Source organism: Typopeltis vanoorti, chromosome 10, assembly GCF_054136105.1.
Source record: "Typopeltis vanoorti isolate ZY-2024b chromosome 10, IOZ_Tvanoo_1.0, whole genome shotgun sequence".
NCBI lineage: Eukaryota > Metazoa > Arthropoda > Arachnida > Uropygi > Thelyphonidae > Typopeltis > Typopeltis vanoorti.
The window spans coordinates 126,683,944-126,697,571 of record NC_143558.1 but is presented as its reverse complement, the minus strand read 5'-3'; the positions used below and the strand labels follow the sequence as shown (position 1 = coordinate 126,697,571).

At 34.3% G+C, this 13,628-nt stretch overlaps 1 protein-coding gene across 1 annotated transcript in view; it reads left to right on the top strand.

The window, feature by feature from the left end:
• LOC150102777 (SID1 transmembrane family member 1-like) overlaps positions 1–13,628 on the top strand; it is a 582,520-nt gene that overhangs the window by 78,829 nt on the left and 490,063 nt on the right. Inside the window, exon 5 of the mRNA XM_090399394.1 lies at positions 6,892–6,975. Coding sequence (XP_090255520.1) covers positions 6,892–6,975 — 84 coding nt within the window. The remainder of the gene's footprint in view (positions 1–6,891; positions 6,976–13,628) is intronic.

Below are 13,628 nucleotides of genomic sequence, written 5' to 3'. Positions count from 1 at the left end.
ATTTGCCTAAATATTTCCTGCTAATCATCATCTATATTTCCTGGTCTATAGCAATGTCTCCCACCACATATCTTGTGCTATAAACATCTGTCTCACACCATATACTCTCAAAGCTGTTAGTTATTTCTGCTAAGGTTCTCTACCCTGCAAATGCACATACCCTGCAAATTACTCATCTGTGAGTAACGTCCACCACCAGGTTTTACGAGATGAAATGTTTAAGAAAAATAAACAGATCATCTTGGATAGAGCATAAAAGTAATGAGACGTAAAAAATTATATGAATTATATAGAAACTGTAATAGGGGAAAAAAAAATCATTCATCACAAAGCAGTTCAAACAGATCAAAAATGGACCTGGAATTGAAGGTTTGAGTCCATGTGGAAAACATTGAATCACCTGAATAAAAATGACTGTATATATCTGCATGTATAAGACAATCTCTCCCCCAAATTTCTTTTCAGAACATTTATTTTGCACTATACTCACTGTGAAAGACAACCACAAATTTTATACTTACCATTGACAGGTTTTTATGGATTACTTTTTTTATTTCAGTACTTGTAGGCATAGATATCACAGTAGATATTTTCTTTACTGCAATTGATGAGTGATGCCTCCCAGTACAAGACAATTGATGAAATTGTTGTTTATACCAGTCTTTGGTTTCGTATATTGTAATTCATGTGATCATCACTCCAGTAAGGTTTCATTAGGATTTAAATAAAAAAAGGACATACAATAATACCTCGATTAATGCTCAGGATGCAAGAATAATCAAGTTTTACTTTAATTTTAAGTCATTTTTATATTAAATTTTCTTTCATGGCTCTTGGTGTTTTGGAATGATAGACAAGCAACAGTTTTAATTTGAAATCACCATTGGTGTTACCACCCAGAAGAAGGGTTAAAGGGTCTTTTGCAGCTTTAAATCCTGATGCTTGCTTTTGTTTGCATGATATAAATGTGCACTTTGGCATTTTCTTCCAGAAAAGTCCCATTTCATCAACATTAAAAACTAGTTTGGGAGGATAATTTCCTCTTTCAGTTATGGCTCTTAAAATTGATGGAAAGGCTGAAGCAGCTTCAGTATCTGCACTCGCCACTTCTCCAGTGATTTGAATATCGTAGAGGTTGCTCGTGTTTTTAAATCTATTGAACTAACCTCTGCTTGCTGCAAAGTTTTTGCTCATATCCTCTCTTTGTTTTTGAATATGATTAAAAATACTTCTGGCCTTTTCCATGATTATTGCCTGACTTAATGGCATGTTGCATTTGGTTTCATCATCAGTCCAAATGGAAAGATGTTTCTCCTTTTCCTTTAAAACATTGCTTCTGGATCAGGTTACCTTTGTTGCAGAAGGCGTTGTGGTTGCTGAACACGTAATTTTGTCTTTGTTTTTTAAAATCGTTCATATAGTAAAAGTAGACAAATTTAAAGTAGCTCCAATGTCAATTTGACGTTCACCTTTTTCTAATCGCCTCAGCACCTGCATTTTAATGTCAAGTGAAATACTTTTTCGTACCAATTTTGTTTTAACCTTTCGCTGATTGGTTCAGGTTTGAGAATCATCGTATTATATCCAAATCAAGAGAAATACAGCGATAAATTGAATCAGCATAAATTTAGGGCTTTTTTTAGGCTTTGAGTAGAATTGTTAAATCGAATCATGGAATATTTAGCGCTTTTTTTAGGTTTTGGAAAAAAACTGCATTATAGTGAATTGATGTTAATTGGGATATCATTAAACAGGGTCTTACTGTACCTACCTACATGGATAAATTTATCATTATCATCATCATCTATCTCTTGATATGTACTCCTAAGGGGCGTTCAGGTTACTATTATAGCACTACATGATTAAGTTTACATTATTAATCTCCTATCAACAATTTTCTTCCAAATCAGTCCATTACTTGTAAAACTCCAATATTGTCATATCTAACATTTCGTGCTTCTAAATCACTTCTAACCGAATCAGTCCATCTGGACCTTGGTCTTCCTCTGGGTTTCTTTCCTGTCATCTTGGCATCAAACGCCTATTTTGCTAATCTTTCCTCACCCATTCTGTTTAAGTGGACGTATACCAATACCACCTTAGATTAGCTCTGCTGACACATTCGTGAATGCTAATAATGTTAAGTTCCTTTCTAATATCTTCATTTTTAATAAGATTCTGCCATTGATTTACTCCCCTAATTTTTCTCAGAACCCTCATATCCGTGGTCTCTAGTCTTTGATCAAGTGCTTTATTTCTAACTCAGTTCTCAGATCCATAATTTAATAGTGGTTTAAACACTGCGTTGAATACTGCTAGTTTGGTGTTTTGGCTAATTTCTCTCTTATTCCATATAAATTTATTCTGCTGGCTACCCAGCATACCAACTTTGCTTATTCTGTTGTCTAAATTTAACTTGCCATCTTCACTAAAAACTGTGCCTAAATATCTGAAATTTTACTTGTTCTATAATATCTCCATTCAGAATACAGCTGAAGTTTTCTATGCTCTGCCTATTTTCATAGTTTTGGTCTTTTTATTGCTGATTTTCATGCCAAATTTGTTACAGCTGTTATTCAATTTAGTTAGGGCAGTGATTTTCAACCTTTTTTGTAATACGGCACACCTAGACTAATTATTAAAATTTTGCTGCACGCTAAAAATATATTCTTTTAATTTTTTTGATGATCTGGCAAAAAAATAGACATAATTTTGATTGATTTACACACACAAGAAGATGGAAGACCGGACACTAATAAATAAATGTACAAATTACGACATTATTTCTTTCAATTAATTTGTTTTCATAAATCTCGTGGCACACCTGAAGACCTCTCGCGGCACACCGATTGAAAATTGCTGAGTTGGAGAATCCTGGAGACTTGCACTAGATGTGTTTAGGAGTACAGCATCATCTGCATAAAGCAAAGGGCTGTTTCTCATCTCCAATTCTAATCATTATTATTATTATTATTATTATTATTATTATTAAGAGAGACCTCCAGGGAGTCAGCGACTCATTGAGGGAGGCCACATACTACATGCACCAGCTATCATACTTATTCTTGAATTCATTCACAACATCCAAAGGCAATCCATTCCAATCACGCACCACCCTCTGAGAGAAAAATCTAGCCCTCACACCCTTCTTGGCAGCCTTCATTCTCAGCTTCCAAGGATGCCTTCTCATCCTTTCCCCACCTTCCATAAATTGAAATCTTCCATCAGTTGAAATCCTGTATGCCCCTTTCAGAAGTTTTTAAGTCTCAATCATATCACCCCCTCTTTCTCCTGTTTGCTAGTGTCTGTTATCTACAAATTCTCAATCTTTCTTCATAATCAGTATTCCACAATCCTGATATCATTTTTAACATTCAATATATCAGAATCACAATGGAAACCAGGAGACCAGACCTGCGCACAATAGTCCACGTGAGGTCTTATCAAGGCCTTGTAAAGAAGCAAAATAACATTCTAATGCTATGAATGCATATGATGGTACAACACGATGAATAAATTTGTTAAATTCAAATATTTATGTACAAAATATATGAATATACTAGTATATCAGTATATTAATATGCTAATTAATTAGCATAATATCAAAGCAAAATCTTGTTAGAACACAATACATGTGTCTAACATAACATCACTTATACAATACAATATTCAAAATTACTGCATGAGCTAGATGATTATTTGACATTGTTTTCTATTGTTGAATTCCAAGGTTCTGATTTTATATCTGGATTGTAAAATAATCCCATGTTTCAGCTAATTTCAAATATCAACTTATACACCAACATATACAGTAAGTCCATATCAAGGTGTGGTTCAAGACCCGTTGACAAAAGATCAGGAAAGATGGAGCACATGCATAAATGGAAGAGCTCCAGTAACTGAGTTCGTAAGTAACTTGATATGAGTTAATATCATCAAAAAAATAGCATGAATTGTAAACTGTTTTATTCTGCAATACTTTCTAATTGTGACTCACCTTTATTAAGAGTGTCATGAAAGGTTAAAGATTAATGAAATCTGATCTGAAAGCTCCATATGTACTATTTATGTAGTGCATTTTGTCTTTATGTTCTGTATTTTTATCCGTGTATTTATTTTTCTGTAAAGAGATTGTTTTTTACACTGAGCATTAAGTAATTTACACGAGTTCAATTCTGATTGGTGCAATAACCTTTAACTCTATTTCTTTTAGAATTTGGAAAATTATTGATTCAAGTACCAAATAAAAAAAATATATACATTTAATGAAACTAAAACATTATTTACATTATAAATAAAATTACATAAATAACTACAAAATTAATAGTATCCAAGGCTTTCAAAATAAGTTCACACTTTAGAGATTGTCTTATCCTAAAAAAATAAAATTATTCATTCTCTGACTCATTCTGTTACAGGGTTGTTTAAAAATATGCTTAACTTGGCGTTAGTAAGGTGGCAGTGTCACAGTTATTTCTTTCTATATATTTTGGGTCTGTGACACCTCACCTTACTAACGTCGGGTTAATCATGATTACCAGACTAAACACCTTATTTTCACAACAACAAATTGTTCTTCTGAGTCAGTTTCTTTGTTAGGCCTTTTCCAAAAATATAAAATTTACTTTTCCATGGGATCCTTTTTTTTTATCCCCCTATTTAGCATACACCTGCTCCACTCGTCCCCTCTGTCTCACTGGAGTACAAATATTCTTACCTCATGTAGTTCAGTATGATGCACAAATCACCAAATTTTTTACCAAAATAATAAAAAGAAAGTTTCTTTTGCTACGACAGTGGTCTGAAAAGTTCTCGGCCCAACAATGAAAAAACGAATTTATAATTTCAAAATTATTGTTATTTTTCAAACATAATCTCCCTAAGACTAATACATTTATTCCTGCGATGCTCCAGCACCATTATCCCATCCCTGTAGTGGTTCTCTGTAAGATTTGCAAAATACCCCTCTACAGCCGCAATCACCTCTTGATTCAAAGAAAAGCGCTGATCTACGAGGAAGAGTTTTAGTTAGGGGAAGAGATAGAAGTCAGAGGGAGCCAAATCTGGGAAATAGGGTGGATGTTCCAGCAATCATAGTGCAGATCCCTTAATTTTCCCATTGCCAAAACACCTCTGTAAGCAGGTGCATTGTCCTGATGAAAGATGATTTTTTTTCTTCTGCAAACCGGGTCTTTTCTCATGAATTTTTTTTGTCTAGTCTGGTTAGAGGATCGGAATAATATTCCCTGGTTATTGTTTTACCATTTTCAAGATAATTAATAATTAATAAACAAAATGCCTTTAGCATCCCAAAACACCGATGACATGACCTTTCCTGCTGATGGAACCGACTTTGTCTTCTTTGGTGCTGAACAACTGGCTTCTGTCCACTGTTTTGACTGCTGTTTGGATTCTGGTGCGTAATGGTGAATCCAAGTCTCATCCATAGTAATAAATAGACACACAAAATCAGTTTTAGTCTTGTTAAAACGCTCCAAGCACTATTCATAGAGCTTCATGCGAGTGCATTTTTGATCTGCTGTGAGCAAACGCTGCACCAATCTTGCGCAAAGCTTTTTCATTTGCAATTCTTTATGCAAAATATATCCTATGTTTCTTTTGAAATGCCTATAGTCTCAGCAATTTCAAGCACTTTGACTCGCCGGTCATCCAGTACCATATTGTGCACTTGATCAATGATTTCTCTTGTTGTTATATTTTTTGGACGTCCTTCATGTGGATCATCTTCAAGGCTGGTAAGGCCACATTTAAACTTGGCAGCCCATTTCTTAATTGTTGAAAACAAAGGAGAAGAGTGCCCATGAACTTTTATGAGCTTCAAATGAATTTCTTTTGGTGTTAAACCTTCTTTTACAAATAATTTTATAACTTCACAACACTCAATTTTATCCGTTTCAAGTGATACAGACAACACTTTTGCTTCAGATAGCTGTATAAAACAAACTACTTGATAGAATGACTTGCAATTTCACATGGATGCTTATGACAGATGTACCAACTTTGAAAAAAAAAATCTTGCCGATAGTGTTGCAATCTATGGTCGAGGCCGAGAACTTTTCATAATCGTATTTCATAAACAACATATGTAATTAGAGCTCTTTATGTTAAGTCACTTTACAGTTTCAGATTTCGCTCATTCCATTGCTTTTTCCAATAGAATAGTTAATAGATCTAGCATCCTTAAGACAGAAGAGAAAACATTTCATTCAACATTTTCTCAAACATTGAATTAGAACATAATCTTCAATATTTTCTTTTATTTACTAAACATTTTTGACAGTCTCAACTCTTCCAGTTTAATAATTCACAGTACTACAATTCCATTTAGGAATCTTCTATTTATATTCTCCTGACTGTCATGTTTTCTTAAAAACTTTCAAAGAACAAAATTCACTGGTTGGTATTCTCAAATTTTCCTTCTCTCTATACTTGTTTTCCTTGTTACTCAGATATCGAATTATCTCTCTCTCAGCTGTCAGTCACCTATCAATATTCTCAGTGAGCATGTGCACTTCATGTAAATGGCAAGCGAGAAGTGGGTAGTAATGGCTGAAATGTCTTCATTAGCATATGGAGAATGTCTTCACAAAAAACAAAAGATATCTCAACAAATATGAAATACAATAAAGAAGACTAAAATTATTACAAACTATGAGAATCTACTAAGTACATCAATTTCAAATGGTTTATATTTCATTTTAACAATAATAATATCACTAATGGGTGTATCGTGAGTACCAATCATATGTGTTATGAAATCAAAACTAATAATATATTAGAATAGAGTAACAATTGTAAAAAGATTCATAATTTTAAATTATGATTATTTTTATACTTGACATATATTTCTGAATTCTTGTTTTGTTTCAGTGTCCAGTTCTTGACCTTGATAATAATGTGAAATACAGAGGTAGTTATCAAACCATGTCACATCAGTCAGGAATCATTGTTAGAGTAAGTATTATTTTCTATATTTTTCTATGCTCAGACCTCAGTCTTCGTTAAATAAAACTGTTTAACATTATACTGGACCCTTGTGATACCATTGTTAATTGGTTCTCGAAGAGTATGATGGATAAGGAGAAATGGACTTATGTGATATAATGACAATTGCTGCAGGCAACCCTAAACTTAATCGCTGTACTCATTTTTCTAGCAAATAGCAGTAAATAAAACTCTGTTGCCAGTAAGTAAATATCTAGTTTATATATTTAATCATCAATTTAACCTTAAGAATTGAACCATTCTTTATCCTGATGTCATTCCAGAAGGTTGACTGTTTTTTTTTTTTTTGTTGTTGTTGATAAAAACAAAGAAAAATTTATAGCCAAATATCAAAGACAAGAAATAAACAACTTTCAAGGAATGAGCAGAACAACTAACCTATCAACCTCTTCAGTCACGCCCCTCAACAGTGGTGAACTCTTGCTTCTTTAGAAAGACCTAAACTATGTGTTAGCACTAATGTCAGTTAGGAACCTCGATTTTATTTACCAAGTTGAAAGGGGATAAAATCCTTCCCCACCAATGCGGCTGATAAAGTATGATTAGAAGCATCTAACAATCTAAATAATATTAAACTAGTGAGGAATTTCACTATGGCAGATATAACAGCCATTAAATCCCTAAAACTGAAGATATCACTAAATCAGAGAAAGATAATGTTATTGTCATTTTTAACCAAATGGAGATGCACAGAAAAGAGGTGTCTAATCATATTTTATTAACTACATTGATACAGGGATTTCAGACCTCTTTTATTGTGGTAAATAAAATTTAGTTTATTAGTTGGCATTTGTGCTCGCATGTAATTTGAGCCTTTCTTAAGAGGCAAGAGTTCACCATTGCTGAGAGTGTGTTTGGACAGATTAGATAGGTTGGTTGTTCTTATGCTCATCCCCTGAAATTTTGTGTATTCATTTCTTTGTTTTAATCCTTCCTTGAAGTTTGAATATAAGTTGTCTTTGTTTTATCTGGAATTATAGAAATGCATCAAAAAGAAAAGTTAAGTTACTTAGGTCAGTCTGCCTGAAATATGCAAAAATAACATACCATGGCCAAAAGTAGAAGCAGTCAGCAGCCCTAATTATCACCTAGTCAAGAAAAAAACTAGCAGCAACACTTGATAAGTTAGTAGGTTATTCTCTCTGTAAACTCTCAGACTTTGTGCCTTTCACTGTCTACCATAAGCCTACACTCTGCCCAATCCATACAATAAGATTCTTGCCACCATCCAACACAGAAACTAGATTTCATTAACACCCTCAAAAATAAAGCCTTAACAATTGCTCTAGTGAGCAAGCTTTAAAGAATGGATATCAAATAAGTAAAACGTTTGTAAAACATTACTAATTTATGATCAACAAAACAACCTTCATGATGAAGTACTACAGCAGGAAAGTTAATCAACAGAATTCTACACAAATACACATCCAAAAATAATAAAGATCACATTAAGGCCATAGGGATATCAGAAAACAGAAACACAATGCTATGTAAATGCAATGCTTAATTTTATAAGTGGTTTAACACATTCATGTTGGGAAGTGTTTCACTAGTGTATTGTACCGATGGGACTTCTTGTTACCGTTTGTTTGCCACTTCGCATTGTGCAGGTGGGCTGAACTGATGCAAAGCTTATATGCCACATTAGTTGCAATCCTTTCAGAGAATTTTATTTGAAGGTTAGCATTTGTGATCTCTGTTAATTACATCGACAATTTCAAATGCAATTGAATAAACATTTATTACATGTAATTGAAAATTTGGACAAATGTTAGGACAATTGTTTTTTAGTTAGATACACTGTTTGGTTGTACAACAAACAGTTTTGATTGAGTCTATGCAGCATAGTTTCTGTGGCAGGGGAAAGTATTCCATTAGGTAGTGCCATTTTTATCCCAATCATCTCTAATTACGCTATTTGTTGACACATATATTACACAGATTGCAAATTGTCTCTATACCTTATTCAGTGACCATAAAACTACTTGTTTCTGCATCAGCAGTATAGTGGCTTTTAATGATTTATATTTTGAAAACAAATCCCTTTGCATTTATTCATAAGTTTTTTTTTTCATCATAAATGCAAATATGAAAGTCTAGGGTTTATGGGATCACATATTCTTTATTCTGCTCCAAGATTCTTATAACACAAGTGCACATATATATATTATCACATATATTCATAATCCATTTTTACGGTACTGAAAGTATTTTTATTCACAGCTATTCTTTCTCTTCTTTATATTGGTATTCTTTATATCTTTTAGTATAGCAAGTATAGTAATTAATAATCAAATATATCATTCTTTTGTTATTTTAATATATTCTGAAAAGACATTCTAGGTCACCTGTCCCCCTCTCCTCAGTGTGGGATTAGTTACAATTAAAGAAACTGTTATGAAAAGTGGAACGTTCGGTGATATGCAGGGATGAAATTACCTGTAATTTCGCTCACTTTGCCAAATAGGTTTGCAGAAAGTGAGCTACTACCACCCTGATCCGAACATGTCACATGCTTCTTGAGAGTTGGATTCTGAAGGAGAGAAGACCTCTATTCATTCTCCCCCCCCCAAGTCCATCTAGGTATACACTACTTGTACAGGATCTTTGGTACAGCTAGTAGGTCAATTAAACTACCCATAAAATTAAACACTGCATTTGTGTAGCATTCTATTTATATTTTCTGATATTCCCCTTAAGATATGGAATGGCTATGGCCTTAATGTGATTTTTATTATTTTTGAGTGTGTATTTGGAAACCATTCTGTTGTTTAGTTTTCTTGCTGTAGTTCTTTTTACATTTTTTTACTTCCAAGGATGACTCCTTGTTCTGGTCCCTCTAGCGAATTGCTGAAACATTTCCCTTGCATCTATCATATAAAACCCTTTAAGCAACTTAAATGTTTTTATCATGTCCCCTCTTTTCTCATATCAACCAACTTTTGCAATCCACACACCCTCAATCTATCTTCATAATTCCACAGATTACTCACCATCTTGGTTGCTCACCTCTGAACCTTCGTCACTGCTTCCTCATTCCGAAGAAACCCAGTAGACCAGACCTGAGTACGGTAATCCAGATGTGGATATGTCAAGGCCTTATAAAGAGGAATATTTCTATTTCTTAATGTGTTCCTCCAGAGCCAAGTAATCTTTTGGGCTACCTTAACAATATGTCCTCTAAACTTTAAGACTCTGTCCACGTCTATTTCTTGGAGTACAGTTTCATCAATCTGATATGTAGCTTCTATTTATCTCAAAATGCAGAACTTTACATTTCTCCACTTTAAACTGACACCAATTATCTTTTGCTCATACTGTGACAGCCTATTTAAATCATCCTGCAAGCTCTCCACCTATTATCTTGATTAATATTACTCTACCTAATTTTACATCATCAGCAGCAAACGACTGAATATTTCCTTTCAGGTATATCATTTCCTATATCATTTATGTACAAATTAAATAGCAATGCTCTTAGCACTGAACCTTGCAACAACTAGTCACCTGTTTTCACCTCAATATGTCCCTCCATATACCACTTTGTGATATCTGTACAGCATCCACCATGTTATCCACTTAACCAGTATCTTATCCATCCCCATTTGTTCTAATTTGTGTAACAAAGTAGTTTCATATGTTCTGTCAAATGCCTTTGCAAGATCATTGTGAAGCCATTTCCTTTATCCAACTCAGCTATTATTTTATTATAAAAATTTAGTAAATTACTAAGGCATGACCGACCCTTCACAAAACCATGTTGCCCTTCATACAGTATCATACTTTTATCCATCCATTCTTGAATTCTCTTTTTGACCAATTTTTCCAGTACTTTTATCACCATGTCTGAGATACTGATTTGTCTACAATTCACTATTACATAGCAGTCTTAGAACCTCCATTATGCAATGGAATTATTTTGCCCTCTTTCCACTCCCTTGGAATTCTACCTGATCCGAGACTTAAAGAGTTTAGACAGAGGCACATTCTCGCAAAACCTGAGCTGATATCCCATCTAATCCCACAGCTGTATTTACATTGAGATTCTGCAATATCCTAAGAACCTGGAATTCATCCATCTCTGTTCCCACATTAGTGTCTGTCACATATGTAAAAGCAGTAACCTCACTAGGATGATATATCCTTGCAATGTGTTCACTCAGTAACTCAAATATTTTATCTGCTTCTGTCACCTCGTAACCATTATCACTCATTAAGGTTAATCTTCCACAGTTATTCTTCCTCTTATTTGCAGCATAACAAAAGAACTCTTTGGGATTACCTTTGGCCTGCTCAGCTAGATTCTTGTCGTAATCTGATTTTGCCTTCCTTTTCATGTTGGTCACATTTCTTGCCTGAGCCTTATACTGTCCATGAGTTCCTACTTGATTAACCCTCCTTACCTTAAGTATACAATTTAATACTGCTTCCTCTAGATGCCCTTAATCATCTCTCATGCACTACTAACATCCTTACGCTGCATTGTTTTAGTTGGCATGGTTGGCTGAGTGGTTAGTGTATCCACCCTCCAGCCAAGAGGCTGCAGGTTCAAATCTTGTCAAGGGCATGGATGTTTGTGATTGTCCTACTATCCAATTACCATGTGTATTGCTGTTACCTATGTCCTGGCACAGTATCACATTTGATGTGTTTGCAACAAAAAAAGAAATCAAATCAAATCTGCAGTGTTTTATGCTATGGCACAGATATACACTTTCACCTAAGCTTGTCATAATCACCTGCCTTGTAGTTCCCTTCTCGACAGAAATATTCCTCATGTTTTACAATCTGCCAAGTCATGACTGCATGGTCACTTTCATCAATTGGAGGCAGTATGGCACCTTGGTTATGGATAGCTCTTCTGATCTTATGCCCAAGTCCGATACTCTCACTCACTCACTCACACACACACACACACACACACACACACACACACACACACACACACACACACACACACACACACACACACACACACACACACACTCCTAGTCCCCTCCATCACATGCAGCCTCAAGTAATTATCTCTTAGTAGCTGTATAAATTCCATTTCCTTCCTGCGATGTACCCTTTCTTCCTTCCAGTCTATATTTCCATATTTGAAACCGTCCCCATAATCACTTGACCTGTACTAATTTGCTAATGCATGTCTTCCAGATCATCCATGGAACTCCCTGGCCTATAGCAACAACTAGTTGTATATTTTGTCTTACTGGCCTTAATCTCACACCAGACTGCTTCAAATGAGACTGCTTCCCTAGTACCTTATGGCCTATAGCAGCAACTAATTTTATATTTTGTCCTATTGGCTCCAAACTCACACCAGTTGACTCAACAGAACTGCCATCTACTCAACTGACTCCTACTGTTGTTGGTTTCATTTCATCTGCTATCATCAGGAGTATCCTACCCCTGTCTTGTCTACTCTCTCTTCCCTGAAAATACTAAACCATCCACATTCTGTCCCTGTAACTACATCATCTGCTGTTAGCCAAGTCTCACTAATGTCTGTAACTTTTGGCAGGTTGCACTAACCAATGCCAGAAACTCATCCTTCTTGTTACTGATACTTCTGGCATTAGTATATAGCAGGGGTGTTCAACCCGTTGATTGCGGAGCAATTTTTGGTTGATCTCTTGGTATTCCTTCTTTCTTACAAATTTAACTGTAATGTCCCTGTTGGAATGCTGTGTTATGATGTAATTTATGTGACACTGCATTAAATAATTTTGTTTGAATTGAATCTTGTATTTGCGTGATTGTTTCAATGCACCGCTCTTTAAAATAATACGAATCTCAGCAGGAACCTTATGTAATAAAAAATAAAAACCTTGTCCTAAAATCAGCTTATGATAACCTAGTACAGTTGAAGGGTGATTTATCTAAGTTGCTCTTGCAATTCAGAATATGGAGTGGTGCAGTATAATATAAATTTTCCTCATATTCGACATTGATATATCAGCCCACAACTAGTTAAATACTAAGAGAAAATTGTAAGACGATAAAACGTGATTGAGAAGAAGTTACAATCCAACACTGTACTCTCAGGTTAGGTTAACAAAGAATGAATATATCAAAATAAAATATAATATCAAAACCAAAACATATGAAGAACAAAGATGACCTTCTTCAACTAACAATTACTCTCATAATGAATACTGTGAATACACTGAGTAAGTGTATTTGCTATAATTGTATTTGTTATAATGGAAGCCATCTGATGAAGAAGTTCATCTCTAAAAAGTTTCAACTAAAATTCTATAGGGTCAATTTTTTCTTCTAAAAGGAATTCACTACAACAAAACTTACACTATAACAAATCATTTCTTTGATGATTATCAGTGTTTTGTATAATGAAAAAGGACCGTGATCCCAAAATTTCAGACTATTATAACAGCATCTGTTAGTATGAAAAAACTCAACACCTCTGAAAATCAAGTATAACATGCATAGGTTTTGTAGTGTTTAACAACTCATTTTAAAAGAACTGTTTTAGGATTGTATAATAAATATTACTATTCAAAGTATTAAACATCACTATTTCTTTACTAACCTAAAGGAATATGATGACAAAAGCCAATCATTCAATGATCAAGAGAGAG